This window comes from Pelecanus crispus, chromosome 5 (assembly GCF_030463565.1).
Source record: "Pelecanus crispus isolate bPelCri1 chromosome 5, bPelCri1.pri, whole genome shotgun sequence".
NCBI lineage: Eukaryota > Metazoa > Chordata > Aves > Pelecaniformes > Pelecanidae > Pelecanus > Pelecanus crispus.
The window spans coordinates 36,418,750-36,445,776 of NC_134647.1; the positions used below are offsets into that span (position 1 = coordinate 36,418,750).

The 27,027-nt window shown below is 39.4% G+C and overlaps 1 protein-coding gene across 1 annotated transcript in view; it reads left to right on the forward strand.

Moving 5' to 3' along the window:
- Positions 1-27,027, forward strand: part of COL5A2 (collagen type V alpha 2 chain) — a 114,237-nt gene that overhangs the window by 48,195 nt on the left and 39,015 nt on the right. Inside the window, exons 2-12 of the mRNA XM_075710513.1 lie at positions 10,422-10,640; positions 12,148-12,161; positions 14,796-14,828; positions 15,489-15,521; positions 16,200-16,253; positions 20,043-20,153; positions 21,873-21,950; positions 24,025-24,069; positions 24,595-24,648; positions 25,262-25,315; positions 26,801-26,854. Of these exons, the coding sequence (XP_075566628.1) occupies positions 10,422-10,640; positions 12,148-12,161; positions 14,796-14,828; positions 15,489-15,521; positions 16,200-16,253; positions 20,043-20,153; positions 21,873-21,950; positions 24,025-24,069; positions 24,595-24,648; positions 25,262-25,315; positions 26,801-26,854 (749 nt within the window). The remainder of the gene's footprint in view (positions 1-10,421; positions 10,641-12,147; positions 12,162-14,795; positions 14,829-15,488; positions 15,522-16,199; positions 16,254-20,042; positions 20,154-21,872; positions 21,951-24,024; positions 24,070-24,594; positions 24,649-25,261; positions 25,316-26,800; positions 26,855-27,027) is intronic.

The following is a 27,027-nucleotide window of genomic DNA, read 5'->3' on the forward strand; positions in this document are numbered from 1 at the left end:
TTCTTCACAGCCAAAATGCATTATTTTTTTACTAATGCACAGCAGTCCAAGACTGGATTTTGGAAAGACCAAAATCAAACAGTCATGGATTCCAGAACGGCGAGCCAAAGTAGACCATAGAAGAATATTACATTTTCATTTTAATCTTGCTATTTTAGTCTTAGGTTTAAATACATTAGGCACGGTTCCTTATGTTCTGATAAGATTTGCTTTAATTTGTAGTAGCAGCAGGTTGGGCAGAATTCCCACTGTCAGGGCGTGTTTGCTTCCAGAATGAAGCCTCTTACATTTTGGGAAATGTGCTAATTGCAGTTTTAGTTCTGTTTTAATTTTAAAGACAATGCCTGTATTGCCGAACTTGTGAGCATTCAGCAGTGCTGAGCCCTGGCCCTGTTCTGCCTCCACTGACTGAAACACTCTTGCAAACACGTTCTCTTTGTAAGCTCCCCACCAAAAGAATCTGCTGTTTCTGTGGGGCCAGCCTGTCTTCATGCAAATGAAAGTGATTCTGCTTAAAAATGTCATCCCAGAGTCAAGAATGTGCTCCAACACTTTGCTTAGAAAAACAAATGATCTCTGTTGCCTCAAGCCTCATTTGAAATAATAAAACATAATAAGTGGCCATGATAAGCACTCTTTTAAGGCTTTTTCTGCCCTGAGGTAGGAAGAAAACTGTGGTACAGGTGGCTATAACTGAACTGACTTCACCGTAACTACTTTGAATGACAAAGTCCAAGGAGGGCATTTGTGGCGCTGCAGCAGAGACCAGGAACCCTGCTACAGTCTTCAGCTTTTGACTGATTTGCTCCAACTGCTGAAATCTGCGAGTTTTCTCAGGCATGCCCTGAATGCCTCCCCATTACAATCTATGCACAGCCTTAGACATTTGGAAGTAATTTCATTTCCCGCTTGAGGTTTGATTGCTGTCATCTGAGAGTATTTGTATAAGCACTGCTGGCAGATCAGGCTCTTCAAACTCCCTTCTTCGCCCTTTTCTCCTGCAGGCACCAAGCAACATGTCCAGCCATTCTACTTGTGAGCCAAAGTACAAACAGAGAAAAACAAAGTAAAAATGTGTTTACATGCAACCTTATTAACTAAGTGCTTTCAAAGTACGCAGGTCCAAGACTGGAGTAACCAACAGAAGAGGACCAGCCTGACCAGCCTTTCAGGAAAGTGTCGCTGCTCCACAGTTCCCTGCCCTGTCCGTAGCATAAGAACGGAGTGTTTAGAGGGGTTGAGTCTTGTTCAGTAGCTCAGCAACAGTGAGGTTAATATGCAGATACGACATCATCACATGGTCTTAGGGAACTGAACAGTAAAATAAACATTGGATAGTGCTGTGGGACCAGCGAGGGAAATCCTTTTCACTGGAAGGGATCCCAGTAAATTCTGCTTTTGTGTATCCAGCATGTGTTGAATATTGTAATAAAAACGTTGTTCTTGATTGTTCTGTGTCGGAAATTAACTTCATCCGTATTAAGGCAAGAAAAACTCCTGTTCACGCTGATGGAGATGTAAATACATGAATCTGTGAGTTGGGGAAATCTGGACTACCAAACCAAATGTAGGGTAGCATTGCTTCCATCCAGGTAAGGAAACAGTGGAGAAGCAGTTGTATACTTCAGATGTTAATTTAAAATTCATTCAGAGGAGTCTAATGGTATCCTAAGCATAGTTTTTCCTTTTCAGTTTTCCCTATTCAGCCAAATCTGGAATCGCAGTGCTGAGTGGAAAACAGAATCATTTATTTTGGCACAATTTTCTGGAAGAGACAAAACCCAGTTGCCAGATCACACTCAGAGAGCCCTCTACCTGGGAGATTACCTCTTCTTCTGAGTCAGGGTATATTGTTTTGCTGTTGCTTTCTGCCTCTGGGCTGTTGTTTAGAGTTTGGAGATTGGATTTTCTCAGTTGATGAATTTCAGAGGGTGAACTCCCTCCCCTTAGTGCCAGCCAGAAGTGACTGGCCAGCCACAAAGTGTATGTCTTCAGTAAGGCTTTGGCTAACTGCTATAGCAATTTCAACAGTTATTTAAGTCTCTGCTTAGGAGCTGACTTAGCAGTATTTATGCATACTTAATGTTATTTGCGGACTCTGCAGGAAAAAGTTGAGTCTGTAATTTTCCAGTCCTAAAATACATGTTTTAAAATTATCTACATCATTTAGGAGAACACCCTGGGACTTTTCTACTTTTGAAACAAGGCACAAAGTGTTGCAGCTCCTTGTCCAGAGGGTTGACACCCTCAATCACATTGAAAACTCATTTAGAATTAAGACCATTCAATGTCTTTTAATCTGTGGAATGCTTTTAAAAACACTTACTTATTGTCAACTTTACAAATTATCCTCTAGGATTTTTTTAAGCAGGAATTCTGCAGGCGAGATTAAAAAACCCCACCTCTTTTCCTAAGAAACTGTTCTGATAAAACCTGGTTTCCTACAGCTTTGTGTTTTAAACTGCATGCCTGTGCACATAAAATGAAAGAGATTTGTTATTATCCACTTGTTTTACAAGGGAGCCTTGGTGGGGCGCTAACTTGGAACTCCCTTCTCTTCCTGTGTATGTTAGCAAAATTTGCGGGAGCACAATTATCTCAATGAACTGGTCTCTCGCAAGGTCTCTGTCAAACTTGCCTGAAATCAGCCACTGGAATCAAATGGGCTTGGGGACACAGATGTCACAGTGCAGCCAGTAGGATCACATAAGCTTAATTTCCTTAGGCTATAAGGAATATATAACCATAAATAAATACATAACCATAGGGGAAATGCAAAATGAAATGTTCATCCAGACCTTCAGCTGGCATAAAACAATACAGAACCACAGACTTTGAGAAAGTCATCTTATTTTAGACCAGTGAATGTCTGTGCTAGTTATTCTTTTAGACAGTCCTGTAATGAATAAATCCTCTGCATGACACTCTTGATGAATCTGTGCGTGTCATTCGTTGCTTATTCTCTTGGCTATGCAGGGACACTTAAACTGAATTTGAAACCACTGCGAGAACATTCATCTTCTGTAACTGTAATTCTTAGTGAATTAACAACATGTTACAGACCTTGTTTAGTGGTCAGTGTTTTGAAGAGAATGCCGAGTTATTTGGATTTAACTTCACCGTTGTGCTGTAGCTGTTATCTAAAGTTCACTGAGATGTATGATGTATCCTGAATGGAAATGTCTGAAGGCAAATTTGATTTCATTTTGATGATCAAATATTTCATGTTAAATGAATTGTGAATCAGTTCAGTCTTTTACTGGTAAGGGATTCCAGGTTCATGTAACGTAACTGCAAAGTACTTAGGTAAACTGTGTGTATTAATCATGTTTAACAAGAATTGTTTCTGTGCAACAAATGCAAAATAGGTTTTGTATTTACTAGCAGTCCTGAAAAGTATCTGATTTTCAAAATAATTGGTGTTTACATTATAACTTGCATGGCACAGTAATTTGGATAATTATTTATTACCACTCAAAAAAAAAAAAAAAGTTACTAAAAGATAAACAAAACAGGTGGTCTGATTCTTATTGGAGTAAATGAGAAGTGTTTTCCATTGATTTAATGGGAACTGGATCAAGCCGTACATTATTGTTGCAACAGGCTGACAATCAGAGATTATTAACACCAAGCTCCTCTTGTCCCTCTCTTGGCAGTCTATACATATGCACAACAGTACATCTGCAAAATGGTTCTTAGCACGTATCATCTTTCACTTTGATTTACTTCTGCATCTCTGCTTTGTGAGTCAGCAGGATTAGATTTTGTAATTCATAACCTGAAACTCAGCTTTTCATATTCTAGAAATTTTTTTAAACTTAAAAACCACTGTATCTAGGTAATCTTGTATTTCCTTACACTTTTCACAGACTAGCGTCAGGATGGCAGAGGATGAGAAGCTACCTGCACAAGCTGTTCTGTTTCCAACCCTTTTTCATTAAAAAACCATACCTCTTCTGTTCCAGTCTTTTCTGTGTTAAGCAGTGTAAAAACATTGGGTTTTGGTTACAGCATCAAGAAGTCCCTTTTGGTGGAATAAAGTATAAAACTGGCAGGCTCTGCTTTTGATACCAGTCATCATCTTTTCTGCCTTTGTTAGACTATGTTCTCTACTGCTGTAGGTCTATCAGCCTTTAGGCTCGTGTAATTATCGCATTCGTAGGACTAGTAAAAATGCAATGAAATGGAGCTGCTTTCCTGTCAGATCCTTTTCTTTCCCTTACCATTTTATCTGTGAACCAAAGTTGTTAATGTCTGTAGAAAACCTATATATCTGCAAGTTTTGCTGGGGCCATTTTTTTCCCCAAGTAGGGCATTGAGAAATGTATTCCCTTCCATCTCTTAACTTGCCATCTCTTCAGCTGATGTAATGGTGGTTGACGGCTTCCATATTAGGTTGTCTATAAGCAGAAACAGGTAACAGGAGAGTATAGTCTGGGGCCTTGGGGACATTTCTGCAAGGAAAAATAAGACCTTAGGATGACAGGTTCAGCAAGCCTCCCTATTTATACATGTGGAGTAACCTTTCTTTTCTCCACCTTCTTACCCTTTTCTTTTAAAATATTTTTGCTCAAGACACTGTGTTCCCCCCCCCCCCCCCCCCGCCTTAATTTTCTCTTTTTATGGTTTAATTTTCCTTCTTTCTTTTTGTTCCACCTGGTTCCATGCCCAGGCCTTGCTTTCCTTATTCACATGCAAGATGTGAACCAAAAGTCAATGAAAGAAATAACGGTACAATAATGTGGAGTAACTTTAAACAGCAAACCAAGCAGCAGTGAATTTCCAGGTGTTGCTTTCAAAATGATGTATATCTGGTGGTGCAAGATTGAAATGGTTTCATATGCTGTCTTTTAAAACACTTGTCCTGTTGTTGGCTTGTTGAGGAGTGGAATTAACCTTGAGAGAAATGTACTTGAAAGGAAAACAAGCTCAGCATAAAATGCCCAAAGCAGGCATTTTGCACGCCTCTGCTGTGCCTAAACTTCTTGACACTGGCTCATGATGACTGATGGGCTTTGACAGCCATCTAGTGGCTGGGATGGGGTTTCCCCCCGCCCCCCAATAATTAGTACAATTTCAGTGTTGTCACAAAACTGGGCATCATATGTGTCAGTGCATGATGTGATTTTTACTTCCAAACTGGTCGTGCATAGTCTTTGAGTATGATGATTTAGTATATTAGCTATAATTGACTGTTCGACTTCTGATCAAATAGTTCTTTAAAGCAAAACCAATACTCTGACAGGTCAATATATAGCACAAAAATAATTGCATTGTACTCATTGTGCTTTTCATTAAAATCCTCTTTCATGAAGGTCCTTTGTGCAAGCTCATGAATGAATGAGTCCTTAAATATATCATAGGGTCTTTCTTCTACCTTGCCTTTTATATTTGCAGACTGCTTTGAAACTCATTTTCACTGACCTCAATGGATTCGCAACCCTGTAGGTTCTCTAGTCAGGTCTAATACCAATTAGAGTTGTACTTTTTGTTGGTAAGAAAGGAATTGGTTAATGGGCTAGCAGATCCTTTTGCCACATTAAGAATTTCCAAAGCTGCTTCTCAAGCCATTCAGCACCTTGTGTTACAACTGCAGAGGTAGGAAGAACATGCGACACAAGGAGTTTTTGACTTGGTGTCTGTAATTAAAAAAAAGTTGCAGGTTTCCAAACCAGGGAGGAAATGGTGGAACAGTTTCCTCTGCTGCCTTTCCCATTCTGGGTGTAGATGGATAACATGCCTGCAGTTCAGGCCTGAGAGTAAAATGTCAAGATGTGCTTGTGGGATGAGTTGGCTTTGAAATAGCTGCTCTTTTCAGGTTACTCTCCCAGTGTAATGCAGTCACAGCAGAAAGGAAAGCTAGAAGCCTAGAAGCACCAAACGTAATCAAAAGGTTTAAAATTAAAAATGTGTTTTCTGGCAGTATTGTGGGGTGGGTTGGTTTGTGTGGGGTTTTTGGTTTGGTTTTTTTTTTTTTTTACCAGCATATCTGCAATCTGATAGGAAAACAGACTTCTTAGTACACTTCCAGAAGTTGGTATGTGCTTTTTTCCCCTGCCTTTGTCTGCCTCTTTCTCAGCTGCTGAGCAGGACGCAGGCAGAAGCTAGTCACCATCTGGCTTAGTTCTGATTTGCCAAATCAGTTGCTATGTGGTTTATTTGAAGTTATGACAGAATGCTGACTTTGGGCTCAGTAACTTAGAAATTTCATTTATGCAAACTGCTGCTCTTCTGAACAGCACAACGAGTTCTGCGGGCAATACATTAAGGAAGACATAGACCATATGCCAGACATCTGGGGGAAAAGGCTAAATATGTCAGACAGCACGTTATGTCATGCACACAAGGGAGAAGCGAGAAGAGTGCTTTCCAAAATAACGATCTGCAGCTTGGAAAATTCTTTTCCCAGTGTCATAAATGGACAGTACAGTACACTTGGTTGATGTCTTTACTTCACACTGCAAACATTTCCTCCTGAGCTTCTGCAGCACCCCTTCAAGTCATTTTGTCAGTGGGTGTGATCAACTGATTGAAGAGAGGTGTTGACCTGGTACAAATTTGGATTTTAGTTTCTGTTAGAAAGCTGCAGAAGTTAGTGATGGCAGGCAACAGTTAATGACACATCTGCTCTATTTCTCTGAGGTTTGACATTGATGGAGTAACTGCACTTGAGTTAAGACATGAAGCTGAAATCCCAAATCTGTTCGTATTTATTACTTTGTGATTTTCTGTTTACATCTGGTTTAAATTAGGACAGAAATGCATAGAACAGTGAAACTGTCCTTGTGCTTAGAGCTGTTAATTTTTATGCTAATAACAGGTTTTCTTAAAAAATAATCATAGAATCACAGAATCATTTAGGTTGGAAAAGACCTTTAATATCATCCAGTCCAACCATTAACCTAACACTACCAAGTCCACCACTAAAGCAATTAAGGGTACAGTAGCAATTTCATGTTTCCTGGCTTGGTGGCTGGATTATTTTTTAATGAAAGTAAAAACTAGCAATCATTAAAGTTGGAAAGGATCTCTAAGATCATCAGTCCAACCATCAACCCAACGGCACCATGCCCACTAAACCATGTCCCAAAGTGCCACATCTACCTATTTTTTGAACGCTTCCAGGGACAGTGACTCCACCACCTCTCTGGGCAGCCTGTTCCAATGCTTGACTACCCTTTCCAAGAAGAAATTTTTCCTACTATCCAATCTAAACCTTCCCTGGTGTATTTGAGTCCATTTCCTCTCATCCTGTCACTTGTTACTTGGCAGAAGAGACCAACACCCACCTCACTACAACCTCCTTTCAGGTAGTTGTAGAGAGCGATAAGGTCTCCCCTCAGCCCTCTCTTCTGTAGGCTAAACAACCCCAGTTCCCTCAGCCGATCCTCATAAGGTCTGTGCTCCAGACCCTTCACCAACTTTGTTGCCCTTCTTTGGACATGCTCCAGCACCTCAATGTCTTTCTTGTATTGAGGGGCCCAAAACTGGACACAGTATTCCAGGTGCAGCCTCACCAGTGCTGAGTACAGGGGCACAATCACCTCCCTGCTCCTGCTGGCCACACTATTCCTGATACAAGCCAGGATGCTGTTGGCCTTCTTGGCCACCTGGGCCCACTGCTGGCTCATGTTCAGCTGGCTGTCAACCAAGACCCCCAGGTCCTTTTCAGCCAGGCAGCTTTCCAGCCACTCTTCCCCAAGCCTGTAGCGTTGCATGGGGTTGTTGTGACCCAAATGCAGGACCCAGCACTTGGCCTTGTTGAACATCATACAGTTGGCCTTGGCCCATTGATCCAGCCTGTCCTGGTCCCTCTGCAGGGCCATCCTACCCTCCAGCAGATCAACACTCCCACCCAGTTTGGTGTCATCTGCAAACTTACTGAGGGTGCACTCAATCCCCTCATCCAGATCGTTGATAAAGATGTTAAATGAGACTGGCCCCAAAACAGAGTCCTGGGGAATACCGCTCGTGACCAGCTGCCAACTGGATTCAACTCCATTTACCACAACTCTCTGGGCTCGGCCACCCAGCCAGTTCTTTACCCAGCGAAGGGTATGCCCGTCCAAGCCGTGAGCTGCCAGCTTCCCAAGGAGAATATTATGGGACACAGTGTCAAAGGCTTTGCTGAAGTCCAGGTAGATGACATCCACAGCCTTTCCTTCATCCCCTAGGTGGGTCACCTGGTCATAGAAGGAGATCAGGTTGGTCAAGCACCTGCCTTTCATGATCCCATGCGGGCTGGGCCTGATCCCCTGGTTGACCTGCACTTGCCTGTTGAGTTCACTCAATATGAACTCCTCCATAATCTTTCCCGGCACTGAGGTCAGGCTGACAGGCCTGTAGTTCCCTAGGTCCTCCTTCCGGCCCTTCTTGGAGATGGGCGTCACATTGGCAAGCCTCTGGTCATCTGGAACCTCCCCTGTTAACCAGGACTGCTGATAGTTGATGGAGAGTGGCTTGGCAACCTCCTCTGCTAGCTCCCTCAGTACTCTCGGGTGGATCCCATCTGGCCCCATAGACTTGTGAGCGTCCAGCTGGCGATCCACGGTTGTGATCTTTGAGTAGTGGGATGTGTCATTCATATATCTCCCTCTATATAGAGATATATATATGGTCTATATATATATGATTACCCCTATTCCTAGTCTTGTATCAGTTAGAAATTAGGGCTGTTTGGGAGTTTTCAGATTATGGTTTTAACTGGATTGTCCAGTTTCAAAGACATTTTTGATAGGAAGGTTTCTGTGGTCAGATGGAGCTCTCACCCAAGTAAGATTAATCTTCTCCGCAGCATCCCAGGGGTCAGGAGAATCTTTTGGACTGTGTGTGACAGCTTTGCTGTGTATGACTTAGAGGAGGGCATCTTGGCACTGGGGTTCTTGGTTTGCAGGTTTGTGACCCATTGTCTAGGGAGAGCCTGGGGACAGTTCATTGCTTTTGTGGCTGCTTGTGTTCCTTTAGAGGATGAAATATTCATTGGACCAAAGTGATTTTTTTTTTTTCATGATAGGGTGTTCTGTAAAATGTTGGATACCCAAAGAAAAGTTTCCACTTTACTTGATTTTTTTAATTCTTTATCAGACGTATTTTATTTTTAAGGGGAGATACTGAGATATACTCACCTCATGAATAAAAAAATAATCCAGATATTTGAAATACTTGCCTACAGCATAGGAAGAAAACAAAGGCATAGAGTTAAGTATGGGTAGAACAGTACCTAAACAGATGAACATATCACCTTAAATGCTGCCATCAGTCAATTGCGGAAATTTTTTAAATTTCTAAGTTATAAATTCAACCCAGGGAAGTTGTTCCACCTTGGTGACAGTAGATTGGTTGAGAGGGGAGAGCAAAAACTGTATTGAATGAATTTCTAAATAATTAATAAGAAATTAATTCTAAAGTGTCGTTCAAGAAAAGTGATAGTATTACGACAAGAAAGAAAATGAACCTTCTGTAAATGGAGTGGATTAGGTTAAAAATGACATATGCAATTTTCATAAAACAGAATGACCTACATACAAATGTGTGAATATGTACATATATAGGACATATGCATATAGTCAATGCTGTTCCTATATAAGTGGCCATATAGGATAGTCTTTCATATATAGTTAAAATATTTAAGAGGTATTTTCTATGCAGTTAATATATATCCACAGCAATAATTGATGTGTGTGCTGGGGTAATCATGTAGGGCAATGACCAGCTGGATTATAAGAACTGAGCAAAATGAGTACATTGAGGGGCCTCTCTTCACTCGGCTGGAGACAGTGCTGCAAGTACCCTTGCGCTGGAGATTGCTATTGCTGCTGGACAGTGACTGACTGTCCTGTTTGGAAGATTTGATTCTCTGTGTTGGTGTTACCTTACACCAGGATCCCAATAAATGAGTTTTTTTCTTTTCAACAAACACTGTCATGTCTGTTCAACACTCATAAGTCCGGCTGTGTAAGGTACCTGGCAGCTGGGAGCAGGTAGTGCGTGCCGTTTTGTATAGAAGTCTTCCAGGTTATTCTCGCCAGTCAGGTGTCTGTAACGCCCTGTGCACAACAGTTACAAAGAGCAGGCACTGGCAGGAGTTCGTCAATGCAGTTAGTACCCCACTGAGCAGAATGACATCCAGAGACTCATGAGGCAAAGTTCATTTGATAGCGTGGTGGGTTTGTGCACTCCGTGATGACTCTGACTACTTTCTGATCAAGAAATAAGGTGGTAACATAAGACAGGCATTTAAGATGACTGATATTTAAAAGTCCTTGATATCAATTTCAGCTATGCTGGTGGACTGTTTTTTTTCATGTATGTGGTGCTGCTTCTCATCTCCAGGTGTGCTCTTTCCTTGTCCAGACCTACTTCTTCTTTGATTTCACGGTTGGAAAATGCGTTGTATATTCTCTTTCCTATCCCAGGAGAAGATGTTGAAGAAATAGCCTGCACTCAGAATGGCCAGATGTACCTGAACAGGGATATTTGGAAGCCCTCACCATGCCAAATTTGTGTCTGTGACAACGGAGCTATTCTTTGCGATGAAATCCAGTGTCAAGATGTGCTGGAGTGTGAGAACCCGCAGGTGCCCCCAGGAGAGTGCTGTCCTGTGTGCTCCCGTACAACACACGATTTGGACACCACCATTGGTAAGATTGCTTTCCAGTTTGCTTTTTTAAAAGGAGAGACAGCCCAAAGAGCTAGGAGCCTCATGATACTGAAATTTCTAATAGTATTTCCATGGTGAAAGTTTAAATCTGAAGAGATTAGATACTTGGCAGTTATCTTCCATCTTGGGTTGCACCTGAGCTGGCTCTGGAAACAGTTTTCTTCTGACTATAAATCTGATATAAGCCCAAATGGCTTTATAACTAAAAGCTTGGTCTGAATTCCATCTTGATATTTCAAGGAGGTTGAATTCTGGCTTCTTTTTGTGATTCATCTGGAACTGAAAGATAAATATATATATAATAAACATATGAAGATAGATATATATTTATTGTATAAATATATATAATAAAATAAGTGCATGCTGTAATAACATGCTTAATTCGAGGCCCCTGCAATAGATTAATAAATGTAAACATTACATGCAAACAGTAAAATGTAAACAGTATAAACTGTTTCTCCAAAATGGAAATATGGACGTGTGATCCTTTTGTGAGACATAAGAAAAAAAATTGGCATGAAGTATTAACTTTCTGTGATATACCTTAAGGATTATGTCTTTTCCAGTCCATTTCTTCCTCCTGGAGAGACTTGGATGAAGCAATCCCCCCTCAATTTTCCTAAAAGAAAATCTCTTAACTTGCAATTAATGCTCGTTAATACTGTGTATTGCATTATTTGAACTACATTGTGTATATAATAATTAAAGCAATTTCTTTAGGAGATATAATTGCTGTTGATTGGCTTAATATAGAACAAAGTAGTGATAAAGAGCATGTAGTAGGGACTTGTGTAATTGAGCAATGGAGCAAGATGTGGCAAGCATTAATAAATAGATCGTGCATCCTGCTGTGTTGTGGGAGGCATTAGGCCAATGCCAACAAGGCACACCCAACAAATATAAAGGCAGTATGGATACATTCCAGAATTCCTTACTGTTATTCAAGGTATTAATAAAATATTCCTCTGAAGGATTTTTGTGCATATGAGTGTAGCTGTATGGCTCTGAATTGAGGCACATGATATTGCAGGTGCTTTTCAAATAAGAAAAGGTCAAAAATCCCTCACTTAGCTCTGTCTTTTGAAAAATACCATGTAAAACATTGTGGATCCATCAACATTACTTGTGTTGAAGTCAGTAATAAAATTTCCTTTGACTTCACTGTCAATCATTAGTCCAGCTTCTGACAATTCCCCACAAGGTATTCTGCTTTCCTGAAGTGTTTTTTCTTATTCTGTGCAATGCCAAAAAAGGCTGAGAATTGGGGGACGTCATTGCAAACTGTTCTGATTGCTTACACCTGAACAAGGGAGTATGTGTGTCCCTGGGAACTTCCCCAGCTCCCTGTAGGCGATACACCATCTTCTGTGCATCCAGAGTTGGGGATGGCTCTGGCTGTAACACCTTCACTCAGCTCTTACCGTGTTCTGTCTCTCAGAGTAAAAACATTAATTTCCTCTCTTTTTTTCTTTTGTCCTTTTTAATAGGTAGAGGAAGAAAGGTAAGATTTCCTTTTTTTTTTTAAATGTATTACAACTGTTAAAAGAATCTCTTGCATCTCCTTGGAGCACTTCACAGAAATTAAATATAAACTCTGTTAAAAAGACTTAATTCTTTCCTCTTGGTCTTACTTAGTGGTTAGGGAGATTGCAGTCCACATGGAAAAAATGCTGGGATGCAGGCAAAAATCCTGGTCTTAATATAGAGAATCCCTTGACTGAAAATCCCTGCTGTCTACATAAAAGGAATTCCAGTTTGAGTAGTTTGGTTGTTTCATCTCTAGCAGTGCCACAAAATGAGGGAAGGGACCGCTAGGTCATTAGAAGCCAAACTATTAAAACTCTCAGCTTGTTTTTGCTGAGACTTAGCTGCCCAGTGTGCAGTAGGTAGCACAACCCCTCTAACCATTCCTGCTGGAATTGTTAAAACTTTGCGCAGGAGGCGTGTCTGTATTATGGTGCAAGGCGTTACTGCATCTTGTCTAGCTGTCCTTGTGTTAGCTTGGACCGATTCCTAATTCAGGCCTCAATCACAAGATAGCTGTTGCACTACTGCCCGTAGCCTGGAGCAGCCACTGAGGTATGACACACTGAGGTGTCAGATATGGCTGTACGTCAGCTGTGCAGCCTGTCTTGTGTACGGCTACACCTGAGGTCAGGTGTATTTACAGGAGCCTAAGTGACACCTTTGACTGCTAGGCAAACTTACCCCCAAACTACTCTGCCTTCTAGCTGGTACCCCACAGCACTGATGTGATGACCTCCAATGTAAAGTTATACTTACAGATTCAAGTTCTAAAAAAATGTTTTACACTACTCATTGGTCTACACAGTGTTTTTAATAAGAATTTTGGTTTTCTTACATTTGCTGTTTTATTTCATATACTTGACCATGGATTACTGGGGTTTTGTATAAATCAGTGGAGGATTGCACAAATATAAAAATACTCCTCAGCTCTACTTAAATGTATGAAACCATGCTGAAAACATTTTTTTGGCATCCTTTCTACTTTCACTGTGATAATAATTCAGGCTGCCCAAGGCAGCTTGCATAATGTCATGGCCCTGTTCAAGTCAACACTAAGTAAAATGCTGGCAACCGTTACCCGAGTACTTGTGAAGGTCCTTTATGACAGGAGGCTCTGCTGGAGGTGGGTCTGCCACAGCCTGAGTGCTCGATGGGGACGGTTGGTCCAGGCACTGATGAAGAACTGGGATGATGTGTTCTTGCACAGAGCCACACTTCTGTGGGCGGCATCTCTCATAGTATGCAATTAAACAAAGAGAAGATCTATTCTTACAAAAGGAATTAAAACACAATCATAAAATTGTTTAGGTTGGAAACCTTTAAGATCATCCAGTCCAACCATTAATCTAACACTACCAAGTCCACCACTAAAGCAATTAAGGGTACAGTAGCAATTTCATGTTTCCTGGCTTGGTGGCTGGATTATTTTTTAATGAAAGTACAAACTAGCAATCATTAAGATTGGAAAGGATCTCTAAGATCACCAGTCCAACCATCAACCCAACGGCACCATGCCCACTAAACCATGTCCCAAAGTGCCACATCTACTCGTCTTTTGAATGCTTCCAGAGATGGTGACTCTACCACCTCCCTGGGCAGCCTGTTCCAATGCTTGACTACCCTTTCCATGAGAAATTTTTTCCTACTATCCAATCTAAACCTTCCCTGGTGCATTTGAGGCCATTTCGTCTCGTCCTATCGCTAACTGCTTGGGAGAAGAGACCAACACCCACCTCACTACAACCTCCTTTCAGGTAGTTGTAGAGAGCGATAAGGTCTCCCCTCAGCCTCCTCTTCTTTAGGTTAATACGTTCTGATAAATGAGCTTCTCAGATAGTAAACACCTACAAGAAATAATAGAAATAATATTTAGGTGATCAAGTATATACACTCACTAAAACGGAGTAGCTCTGTATGCAGGAGGTAGTTTATGGAAGTAAATGGACTGTAACCAGTTTATTATTACTTGATAAACAAGGGAGGAAATTTTTTATCTTTACGAAGTCCTCTTTTTTTCCTTAATAAAATGGTTACCAACAATAGGTCTAAACCCAGTTATTTTGTGTAACGTATAGTCATTGTCAACACATTCAGTTCAAAGAAAAGTGGCAAATGCTGTGTCCTTCATTCTGAAGCTATACGATATCATTTTGTATTCTGTCCCTGCGCTGCAGATGGGCATGCAGGTTTTTTATGTTCATAAATTTAATGATGTGAATTTTGATTTAGTACCTTGAAGAAACGGAGTCCGAATGCTGCTCTGGGCTCTGCATTTCATATGAATCATAGAATCCAATAACAGAACTACAACTTGTTTTGTAGTACGTAGATATCATGGTAATTTTTTAGTTTGACTCTTCTTTCAGTCAGTATGTTATGCAGTTAGAGAAAGTATGTTAATTTATAACCTTCATTTAATCAGTGTCCATAGTCATTAAAAATAGTATGGAATAGCTATCACAGCTACTTCAATTGAGCCTCAGCTGTATCCTTAGAGAAGTCTTAGCATTTGTCACAGTCACAGGCACGGTATTGGTGAAACTTGTACTGTTAATTGTACTTTCACTTGTTTTCTGCAGTCAGATGTTTTTGTATCTTTTTCCTACAGGGACAAAAAGGAGAACCTGGAATAGTGCCACCTGTAAGTCCATTTCTTTCTCCATTTATCAGCACACCCTAGAAGTGTACATTTTAGTGCTTTAAAGCAGAATTGCAGTAATTAGGAAAATACAACAAAAATGTACAGCCTAGGAATGAAAGGAATGGGATTAATTATGCTGTTTCATGTATGTAACATTAGAAATTCCAGTCAGTTGCATTTTGGGAGAAAGTCTTATTGAGTTAAATCTGTCGTAATCTTTACTTTTACAGTTAGAATTTTGTGGAGGTATAATGGTAAATTAGTATTTGGAAAGTGTAGAGACTCTTGAGAAAACTAGCAAAATAAATTGTCACTTTCTATTTTTATTACCCCTGTCTAGCATGAAGACAAACAAATTAAAAGAATTGATAAATTGAAACTAAATCACTGTAATTCACTTATTTAATCTTTTTTAGAATAACAATAATACTGCCAAGATTTTGCTCATATTGCTTATAAAAATACTCCAAACTGGAAAGAGATAACTAGTGGAATTTACATTTTTTTTTTTTTTTTTCCCCCAAAAGCCTTGCAACTTGTCTGGCACTTTAATTTGCTCTCTTGCTAGTTACTTTTCAATAACTAATTTTCTGTAGGGTAGTCATGACAAATATAGCCATAATGCTCTGTGGTAACTTTCATTCATATTGCCTTCCTTAGGTTTCAGGAATACGAGGCCGCCCGGGACCAGCCGTGAGTATTTTTTGATCTTCTGTTTCTCTGATGATAGCATTTTCCACTTTATGCCATTTCTGTTTTGTATTGTGAGGATGATGTGAAGGAGGACTCTTCTGTGCCTGTAGTGGGTATTGTCTGCAAAGCTGCTGGATTTGAGGAGGCAACAAGATTATGAGATTTTTTTTTTACTAGTCTCTGGTCAGCCCGTGCCCTAAGTGAATGGTTGTGTGCTTGTAGTACATGCATGTCTGAGGACCTTTGTGCGAGGCTGATGCTGGGGAATGGTTTTCTAGCAGGGATCTAGCAGGAGTAGAAGGAGACGCAGTATGCTCCCTGGCTGCGGCTAAGCAGAGAGCAGTTCTGGACTAGCAGGAAGGTTGTCTCAAACCTGTACGTCTCAGCATTAAGAACCTCCAGCATTCAGAAAACCTTTGCTAAATTAACCTGTGGAACATGTGAGAGATGAAACCATTTTGTAGATCTCTGCATCCTGGTTCTACTCCCTTCAGGCAATGTACAATTGAGAAGAAATATTGAATACTTGGTGATGGTAGTGGTTTTCTTTATAATCATTGTGAACACCCCCCCCCCCCCCCATTAATTTTCAAATAAGCATTGCATTTCATATTTTCAGAGCTTTATTAATCGTTATCTAGTTTAAAAGGTACTTAATATTTCTAATCTTTCTTTTAGGGACCTCCAGGCTCACAAGGACCACGAGGAGAACGAGGACCAAAGGGAAGACCTGTAAGTTATTAAATATCTCAGAAATCAAGTACTGGGCTAACCTCAAAAGGTTAGATGGCTTTAAACTGTCTCCGTGTCTTCTAGAGTTACCAGAACTTTCCTCATATTTTCCAAGAATCAGGTAACAAGCAGAAAAACATTTATATCTCACCATTCCCTGGGTAGATTGAAACCTGAATGTTTTGAGATAATTGACGGAGGTTTAGCAGTATTTCTGCTAAAAGCCATACTTTTTCAGCAGTTAGCCAAAGTCAAGCCAAACCAACCCAACCCAAAAAACTGGAACATCACGTTCGCCTGTTTAGGAACTTGCTGACTTTTTGCTGGTTACTACTGTGCATCAGAAGCAGTGAGAGCTGTGTTGCTCAGAGTATTTCAGAAAAGGCAAAGCTCAGGAAGTTAGCAGGAGTTAATATGTGACTACGTATGTTGGTATGCTGGTGAATAATATAATCAAGATTGCTTAGTGGAAATAAAGACTTCATAAGGGAATTTCAGTGTCTGCATGTGGAGAACCACAGAAAGGCCAAAAGGGAGTGCTGAAAATACCAAAGACGACATGTTCCTGCTGAAAAAGCTAGGTCAAAGAGCAGAAGCTGCTAAAAGCAGATTTTAAATTGTTGTATCATTGTAATTTCTATGTGGATATTTTCCTATCCCTCAGGAGAGAGCAAGCCAATACTGAGTTTAAGCATAGGCCTAAAACCGACTCCTTTCTGCTGTTCCTCCAGTGAGTGCCTGTTGTCCATAGATGGTCATGACACTTCTTCTAAAGCAGTGGAGTAAGTGTGTAGTCTCTTTGAGATGGATGCCAAGCCACTGCTGCTCGGTAGATCACCATAAGATGTTTGTCTGATGAATGAGTACCAAAATGTTTAAAGAATTCTGGAAGTAATTGTGAAATCTTGTGGTGTGCAGAGGAATCCTGACGGTGTTTATAGAGACGTCTGAAGTGCTTTCCTAATGTACATCATTATCAATGAAGTGCTAAATAATTTCTGATTCTGTGCCGTGCATCCCTTGTATGTCTCTACAGAGTGGTGGCTAGAAGCACCTAAAATACCAAAAGGCTGTAAATAGTTTTGAGTTCCTTTGACACTGGTTATTATACTGCTTTCAAGGGATATCAAGGGATTAGGAACCAGTCAGCTCCTTTGAAAATGTTACGTCAAAGGTTCTAATGAGCTGTGTGTCTATCAGAGTGTGGGTCTGAGACCAAAGAGCACTGCTTGAGTTACAGAGTGACTGCTAGTGCAGGTTTTTTTATTTATACTTGTGGAAAAAAATGTTAGTTCACAGCTGCAGTTTATATTATGAAAACCTCTCTGCACATTGTTTGCAGTTTGTTTAAAATACCTCATGGAGCAGGTAACCTTGTACAGATACCCTTTGTAAAATTAGTATGGGTAAATACATTACTGACTGCTGGAATTACAAAACCACTAAGCACATTTCCAAGCTTGTTTGTTTCTTTGGATCTTTTAATTTGTTCTTTAAATGGGCTCCTACTGACTAGTGAGCAGAAGGAACTCAACCTTGCTATGGATCTCTGCCTTTTATAAAAGCAGGACCCTTGGATGTAAAGTGAATTCAGGAGTATTAGCATATTTTTTACTTCAGATTCTTTGTGTAACAATGAGAGGGAAACAGCTAGGCAATAGCATGTTTGCTTTTGCAAAACGCATCTAGGGAGGGGGAGTTTTGGAGCATGATAGAATTTCAGGTGTTTACAAATGATCTTTTGAAGACGGAAAATAAGCTTGAGCATCCTCAGAACCATTGTTATGTTTTGTTTCAATATAGATTTACACTCGATTGGAATTGCAGTAGCAGCTAAAATAGATAGTAGTTTCAGAGTGTTCCACCATGATCTGCATTTCCTTTTATTCCATTACAGGCAAAACCTGTAATAGTTTCCTAAACAGCAGCAGCAATGGGCCAGAATGAGTCAATTGCGTGTTTAAGCGGTGCCACCTCGTGGCCTACGTGAGAATTTTTTTCCCTTTTTTTTTTTTTTTTTCCCTTAAGCCTCACTGACCTTGAGCTGGTGAAAATGAAAGGTTTTTTTAGATATATGTAAATAGTTAAATAATATAAAATAAAAGTATAATCAAGATTTTATTACCACCCCCCCAGCATTGGTTATATACCACTGGTTAGTTGCCACCTATAAATACAAACATGCTTTTCGGGGACTTTTTAGGTTTTAGGATAGGGGGGTGCAGTGCTGCTCTTGAAGCAGGTTGATTTTTGGTGACTAAAAAGTAGGTCCTTTTCTAAAAAGAAACCAAAAAAAGATCTTTTTCTATGTCAGATTTTGTTAAGGTGTCTTGGCTTGCTTATTGAAAATCAGTAGTTGTATTAATGCTTGCTTAATTCTTTATAGGCAGCTGTTTTTTTCTCTAATGCTGAGCTTTGTTTTTGAGAACAAACAAAAGATAACTCAGGGACAGTATGCACTTTTAGGTTTGGCAGTGTGTACTTCTGTTTATAATAGAAATATTAAATAATAAAGGTTTTTGCTAGAACCTTCTGCTTCCATCCAACATGCACAAATCTCCTCATTTGTTCCAGAATACCATCTATTTGCAGCTCATTCTGTGAGTAGGGGGTGTGTGTGTGTGTGTACATATATGTCTGATAAGAAAAAGATTTCCCCCTGATTGCTAGGCTTATAGAAATTTCAGACCATAAAGATAGATGGAGAATTAAGAGAACTAGCTCATTCACTGGGATTTTCCAGGAATCCTATTGTCAGTGTTATCCCAGTGTAGCCCTTTCCCAAGGGAATGCTTTTTCTTTAACATGCAAACCATACTAGTTCCAAGAATACTAGTTCAAAGCATACTAGTTCAGACATAAATTCCACTGAAATGTGTCGCAGACTGCGAGGAAACACAGTCCTCATCTCATGGAAATACAAGTAATCTGTCTGATTATAACTGTGTTTGTAAAGATGGCTCACTGAGCCAGGCTTCCAAAGTTTTATGTTTAAACATCCTTAAAGTAGAAGAGCTCATTATACACTATGAAAATTTTCCTTGCCATAGTCAAGCACTTCTATTCTAATGAAGGAAGCAGTAGTGACAAGCACTTTAAGGCCTGTGTTTATGGTTGAAGTATATCTTTATTGGCCCTGTTGCTATTGATTTTGTTCCACTAATGTTTTATTAGCTGCTTCCACGTTTAATTTTAGTTCTGACACAAGAAAAGATGAATGTGGTTTAGGAATCAGAAGTGGGTGATCAAAATGGGAGCAATGGGTTGACCTCCTAGCCTATTTTGCAAATACTAGCTAGAGATAACATGACACTGCATTTTTGGCAGTGTAACTGTGTTGAGAATTCGGCAATAGTATGAGCTGTCTAAACCATTCATGATGTCAGGAGGCTGTAAAAATCCAGCCTTATGCTGGAGTTTCCTAAGCATGCGTATGTACGCTAATCTGAGTTATCTGTATTTTAGAAGTAAATTCTTGATATTCTATATTGTGTGCAAAGCCAAACAGTTTTTCAGGAATAGTATACACTAGTATGGAATGATAGGAATCTTGAGTTTCTAAAAGAGCCTGTGAGAGAAATTACTCCAGTTTACTTGTGTGTTGGATTCATGACTAATTTTAGCCAGTGTTTCTGATCTGAAGGTAGGAACAGGTCTTGAGGGAGGTTGGTTGTTTGAAGATCTTTCTGTAGAAATGCAGATTTATCACAAATGGGGCAGTTGTTTGCCAGTTACAATGATTTTAATCAATACCTTTGCAACTCTTTGCATTTCTGATTTCACTTCTAGGGCCCTCGGGGTCCTCAAGGGATTGATGGTGAACCTGGTATCCCTGGCCAGCCTGGTGACCCTGGTCCTCCAGGGCATCCTACCCACCCAGGACCAGATGGACTAAGCAGGGTAAGTTATACAGTCACTTTAATAGAAAGTGAAGTGAGTGTTGGGCCAGATCCGCATGACAGAAAGAGTAACTTCTCTTTGCTTCAGTGAATGATGTGGAATGCCGTGCCCACAGTTCCTGTCTCCCAGTCATGAGGGACAGCAGCTAGCGGCACTGCAAGGTCTGCCAAAAATTGGGTCAAGTTGAACATGAGAAACCTTGGAAAGGACACATCTTTTGCAATGGGTTTTAGCATCTAGAAAAGCCAAGGTGCCCAAATCTAAAACCCTCAGTAGGGTTCCATTACTTCCACCTGACTTAAACCCAAGGGATCTGGGCAATAGTACAGGGAAACTGGTGTACCAAATTAGGAAAACAGAAAAGAAAAAAAAATATTAATTGTAAATAAGAGACAAATTAAAATGTGGTTAAGTATATTTCTTGCTGGAATTGTTCAGACCAACGCTGATAAGATTAAATAAGGAATTGTTTGTGAAAAGCAGTGCTAACCAGCCATAGATACAGGCAAGATGTTCTGCAAGACTTCCCCCTCCTGTCCAGCCCCAAATTCTATGGAACACTAATGATGATTCATAAATGAAATACATATTTTAATTTCTCAAGTATATTCAGTTACACATTTATTGCTGTTTGGAATAGATCTGTTTTGATTTCTCGCTCCATTGTTCCTGCAACGTTACTGAAAACAATAGAGTTATACTGACAATAAGCTGAAATATTCGTGTTAGGCCAACGGCTTGCAAGTTTGGGCAGCATTCCTTGACTCAGCCACCTTTCCAAATAGTCCTGAATCCAGCAGATTCAGCCCAAGTACATATCTTCAGCACAGAGGAATCCCTTGGAATCACAGAAGCACCAAGATGGGTGTTAGACTGCCATCCTTTATAGATTTCCACAGAAAATATTAAAGAATAGGTGTGGCCAGAGATCTAAGACATTTTTGGCTTGTGTTCTGTCTCTGAAGTTAGGCAATCTCCAGCCTTGTGGAAAATGTATTTGGGGACCAATCTGATGTGGAACAAACTGTAAATCTTAGAAGACTTGAATGCGCATTTGTGCTATTGCTCTGTCTCACCCACTGTAAGCTCTGGCCTGCCATGAGTGAGGATCTGGCTCTGAATGAAGCAAATTAAAACTTTTGATTTCAACTATGTGCTTGCAGAAGAAGGGCACTGAAGGTTCTTCCTGCTCTAACTCATTTGTCTCTGTGAATTGGCCTGAACAGCAGTGGCCTTCAGCTTTGCTGGAAAAGGGCAACACACTTTAACATTCTAATTTGCAATCATAAAATCAGCTACATTTCCATTTACCTTCAGATATTTCTGAACTCACAGTAAGTGAAAACAAAAGAAAAGCTTAGAAGACATGAAAGAATATTGCAGGTGAAGTTAAGGTGTGATTTAAATTTGAAGGTAGTGAAGGAAATCTAGTTACTTTTATGGGAGGCTTTAGTCGTTTTAGGTCATTTTCCTATTTGTTTAATATTAAAGTGGAGGTAGAGTCAGAATAGTAAGCAGACAATATGATGCATTTGACTGGTCTTTGAAGCCTTAAACCACCTCAAATTTACAGGAAAGACAACTTTAATGATTAAAACAAGAATTTAGTTGTTAGCATTGTGAAGCCAATATAAATAATGAAGATGTAGTTACATGGATTTTTGCCTTATCAACCATCAAAATGACTGACAGCTAAAATCACCCATCTTATTTTTTCAGCCATTTTCAGCTCAGATGGCAGGACTGGATGAGAAATCTGGACTTGGTAGTCAGATGGGACTGATGCCTGGTGCAGTGGTAAGACCGAATTAGCCCTGTACTGTAGAACAGGGTGGAAGTGGAGTGCATATGCAAAAACCCAAAGGGGAATTCATCCTCTTCAACTTCCTGTGCCTCTAGAACCTGGATGTACTGTATGTTCTAGTGCAGTTTGGCGCAGTACCTGGAAAAAAGTGAAAAAATATTCTTCTGTTAAAGTGAAAGCTTTTTTTTCCCACCTCTAGCTTTGCTGTCTTCCTTCTCTCCTGAAATATAGCAGCTACTAACAGTAAGGTGCAGATAAAAAACAGCTCCTGATTTTCTCATATCTTAAGTCACTGCAGAGTAACTGAGAAGTGTCACGTATAACGCAAAGCAGAATAAACAAATATGTAACTTTGAAGGCTTCTTTTCACATTGTGACATTAAAGATAGTTATTTTTGGTAGTAATTTAAAAAAATATTTCTGAAACCAGCTGTTAACTGAAAGCTGTGCTTTATTATTTTAAGACAGACATTCTACTTGTCCAGTGGGTTCAGTTTTATCATTGACATCTCTCATTGTTTAGATATGCCCTTTACTTAATGGTAACACTGAAATTTTTTACCGTCTGTCAAAGCTGTTTTACCACCCTAAGCTGTCTCTGCTAGAACTCTTGGGGTTGTTTTTGAATATTATCTCTTTTCAGTACATGCATTTATCACATTGTGATATCTTCAAGATACCGTTACCCTCTTTGGTGTTATTTTTAATGTTCATTCTTAAGGAAACCATCCTTTAGTGATTGTACTGTCCGTGAGTTTGCCTACCTGAATCTTATCACTCCAAGTGCCCATTAGTAACCTTCAAACTCAGTTTCAATACCATTTGAAAGGTTCTAAAGATAATCTGATGTTTTGCCTTAGGATTAACTTTTGCGGTGATTTCTTCAAAGAACCTTCCTTTTTTATGAATGTCTCTCTTTGGTGAATTTGCTGTGCACACATACAATGATTTGTTCCACAAATCTGTCCTACTTGCTATGTTGCCCTCCATCATTTTGCTTAATCCTTTCACTCAATTTGTCTCGAGACATTGCATCTCTTGTACTGCCTCTTCTTTTGTCATTCTCAAATATGATTCATTTTAACATTAGTATCTCTCTTAAGGTATTTTTCAATACCTAGGTTTCTCTGAGGCCTTACACAAAGTCTACTAAAGCCAGCTGGCACTCACTCAGTGTCTTTGGATTGATTCATGTTGTTCTGTGATCTGCTTTTTTCCTTTCCTTGTAAACTGAGTAACTGACAGTCATTCAGCTGAACCATTGTTTTTTGTTTTGTTTTTCAATTTGATCTAAATTTTTAAATGGCCTGTTACTACCTCTTCTACATTTGCTTTGTAAAAATTAGTAAAAATTAACGAATTGTGTGTAAAAGACACAAATCTTGAGCCTCTGTCAAAATGCAAGCTATTGTCTGCTATAGCTGTTTTTGTATTGCTAGAAGCAAGAGGATTACTTTCGGAGAAGATTATGTTTACTTCATGGTATAAGTTACAATTAAGCACGAAATTTTTCCTAAAGATCCCATGAAACTTTTTAAGGAGAAATCTGAATTTTCTGTAACAAACCACAACCAGTTGGAAGCTGTTTTGGTGGTTTGTATGATTCATGAAAATATGTCCTTCCATTGCTGCTTGTTGCTGCTCACGGCTGAGGACAGCAGCATGAATTTATTTTGTCATTGATTCCATTATGAGATTAATCTGAGCAATGAAATTCCCTTCAAGGGAAGACTATTCCCCCAACTCTGTTCTGTTACTACATTTTTTTCAGTGGAGCTATGCAGGCAACTGGGTTATTCTGACTGATTCCAGACACTGTGAGGTTCCGGAAAGCAAAGAAGCCCATATTTTCAGCTGCTAATGAATTTACACTGCTGTGGCTTTTTGAGTTTGAAGATTTTCATTCTATGTACTTTTGTATTTCATAACATCAGTCTCCCTGTCTTTCTAAGCCATAGAAATGTTATCTTGGAGGTCACTATCAGGCCATTTTGCTGTCTTTGTAGGATGAATGTTACTTGCGGAAGGGTGTTTTCCAGTGTGTGTAACAAGTTATGTTTTCGATAGGGTCCAGTTGGTCCAAGAGGTCCTCAAGGTCTCCAAGGAAAACAAGTAAGTACTTTGCCTCAGGGGATTTAAAATAATTGGCCAGAGATGAAGGCAAAGCACGTAGTAACTGGTGTGTGTGTGCATCTCTGAGGCAATATCCATCTTCAATGATGCGTGGATGAATGCATCTTCATCTAGAGGTGAATCTAAACATGCTGCTCTCAGCTCTGCTCCAGATGTATTCTGTACAGAGAAATTAACTCAGAACAATTTATTAGACCTTTAACAAGGTTTTAGCCCAACACACATTTTTTAATGAGGCAACAGCAATGAAAATGGTGACTGTTCTGGTTTCAGTATTGGCATGGTGTTAAGTTTCCAGTGGGATTTGTGCACGGCACAGGACTTATCTAAAGCTTGAGGGATTTTAGTAACCAACTTTCATTCATTTTGCAATGTGAGCTGGTTCTGAATTAGAATCCAGACTGTCCCATGGGCTGTGATTATACTGATCACGGATTTTAATTTATATCCTTATTTTTTTAGTTTTTGGAATTTGTAACTGTGTTAATCTTTGGTTAATTTTAGGGTGGTGCTGGCCCCACTGGCCCACCTGGTGAACCTGGGGATCCAGGACCTATGGTAAGACCAATAAATACAAACATTTCTACAATAATATTGCAAACAATATATTATACCTCCTTACTTCAGAACAGATTTTTTTTTGTGTTGTCTCAGATGAAGCTATTAAGTATCTTCAGTCAAGAGTTGTGGTGTTCAAAGCATGTTGCCCTGAATCAGTGAATTTGAATTGTTATGAACATGCATAATAATGATTATAATGTAAACAATCACTATTACTTTTCCAGCACAGACCTGAGGATGGTTAAACATTGGTAAAACCATAGCTGGTAGTATAACTTACACAAAGGATGATGAGAATATTTATTTTTTGGAGGTGATAAAATGATTCAAAAATAAAAGCAAGAGCCAGAGATTTGGAACAACAGCAACTGTGATTGTTGATGTATTTTTTTTCTCCTAAAGAATCCGTCCTATCTTTTTACATAACATAATGCAGGTTTCTTGGGGGCAGGATGGTTAGAAAGAGCACTACAAAATTAAGCAAGTGTGCTTAGGCACAAATTCATCCTTTTTCTATATCCGTTTTTGTAAAACCAGGCTTTGAAATGGAGCAAGCAGATATTTTAGTGATGGTTAAATTGACTTCTCAACAAATATATTTATTTCTTAGGGTCCAGTTGGTTCTCGTGGGCCAGAGGGACCTCCAGGCAAACCTGGTGAAGATGTAAGTTTGTATCTTGTTTTATTTTTAATTAAACAAATACTGGCATCTTTGGGACAGTGACTAATAAGCAGATGTGCCTACTGTAACTACTTTTATCTATTTACTTTTCTTTGTAATCATACTCCTTGTTAAGTGCAGTGTCATAACTGTAAGTCCTAGCAATCCCTTTCAAAACCCTCCTATGTTTTCCTTGCATATCACCATCATACCTAAGGTTTAAGACCTGGCTCTCTACTATTTCTTGCCTCAGCCAGTTCTTCAACTGAGATATCTTTCCTGAAATCAGACTTACTAATGTACCATAGTTAGGAGGGGGCAATTGGAGGCATCTCCTCTCTTTGGGATCGCATGATGGTTTAGAAGAACTGTAATGGTAGCATTTGCCTGGATCTGGACAATAAAATTTTAGTATTTAAAATTAGTATTTAGCTTCTTAATAATTTGTTATATTCATAACTGATTTTATGACTCTATCCATGTATGTACACATATACATAAGATGTATGTATTATACATGTTGCATAAGTGTATATGTACTGCACAACAATAGCCTAAAAATTTACCAGTAGACATATATTATTTGTTTGAAAAGCACGCTACATCCATCTGAATTGTAATTTATAGCTTGGAAATGAGTTGAAAACTGCAAATGCTGGATATTTTAGTATAAAAATTACTGTAGCTTGTGTAATGGCTGCTTTCCCATTAAATTGTACAAAGAGTTTTAAGAATCTTTGGAAACAGTTAACTGTCAGTGCAGTGAAGCCAAATCTCGATACAGCTCTAAGAACTTCCTCCACTTCCAATGTATGTATGGGTTTCTTTAATTGCATTTGTGAAGCACTTTACCTTCTCTCTGTCCACAAGATATTTTTCTGAAGCCTTTCATATTCCTGCAGCCCAGAGTCCTGCGTGTATTTGAACTGATTGATGCATATAAAGGAATGTTTGGTTGTGACTCTGGAGGACTTTGAATAATCTTCGAAATACGCTGATTTGGTTCTACCATTTTTTTCTTTCCTATTGATATGACACAGAAAATAGTCACTGCCCTAGAATGAAATTATACACATTTTAAACCATTTGAACAGAAGGAGAAGTAGCAAGCTGCAATGCAGGCAGTTTTAGGTTGCTGTTCCTATGGAAAATTAAAGTAATTTGACTTTCTGCCTGAGGATGACAAAAGGTTGCCTCTTTAATTCACAGGAAAACTACGTTGCAGCGCCATCTTGTGATGCTGAGATGCATTTTGCACTCAGTCTTCAGTTCCCGCAATTCTTTGTTAAAAACCTTCTTTAAGTTAGTGTGTCTAATACACATTGCTAGCTAAGTGTGTGGTTGATTTATATCACTGAAACTGTTACAGTAAAGGGTGGATATATAATACTGGTGTGAATGTCCTCATTTGTTTGAATGGAAGAATGATCAGAGAAGTTACTTTTCACATTTACTATTTTCATGTGTACCTTTTTTTATTTTCCTTAGGGTGAACCTGGCAGACCAGGACAATCCGGTGAGCCTGGATTTCCAGGATCTCCAGTAAGAGCGTGATTATTTACATTTTAGCAAAATATTCATACTTATGTCATCACTGTCTCTTTTACTAATGAGTGCAAAGCTCTGCCATTCAATTTCTGAAGTACTTGTGTTAGCTTACTCTAATGATCCAGGTCAGCATGGTAGCGCAGAACCAAACAGGTGATTCAAAAGTC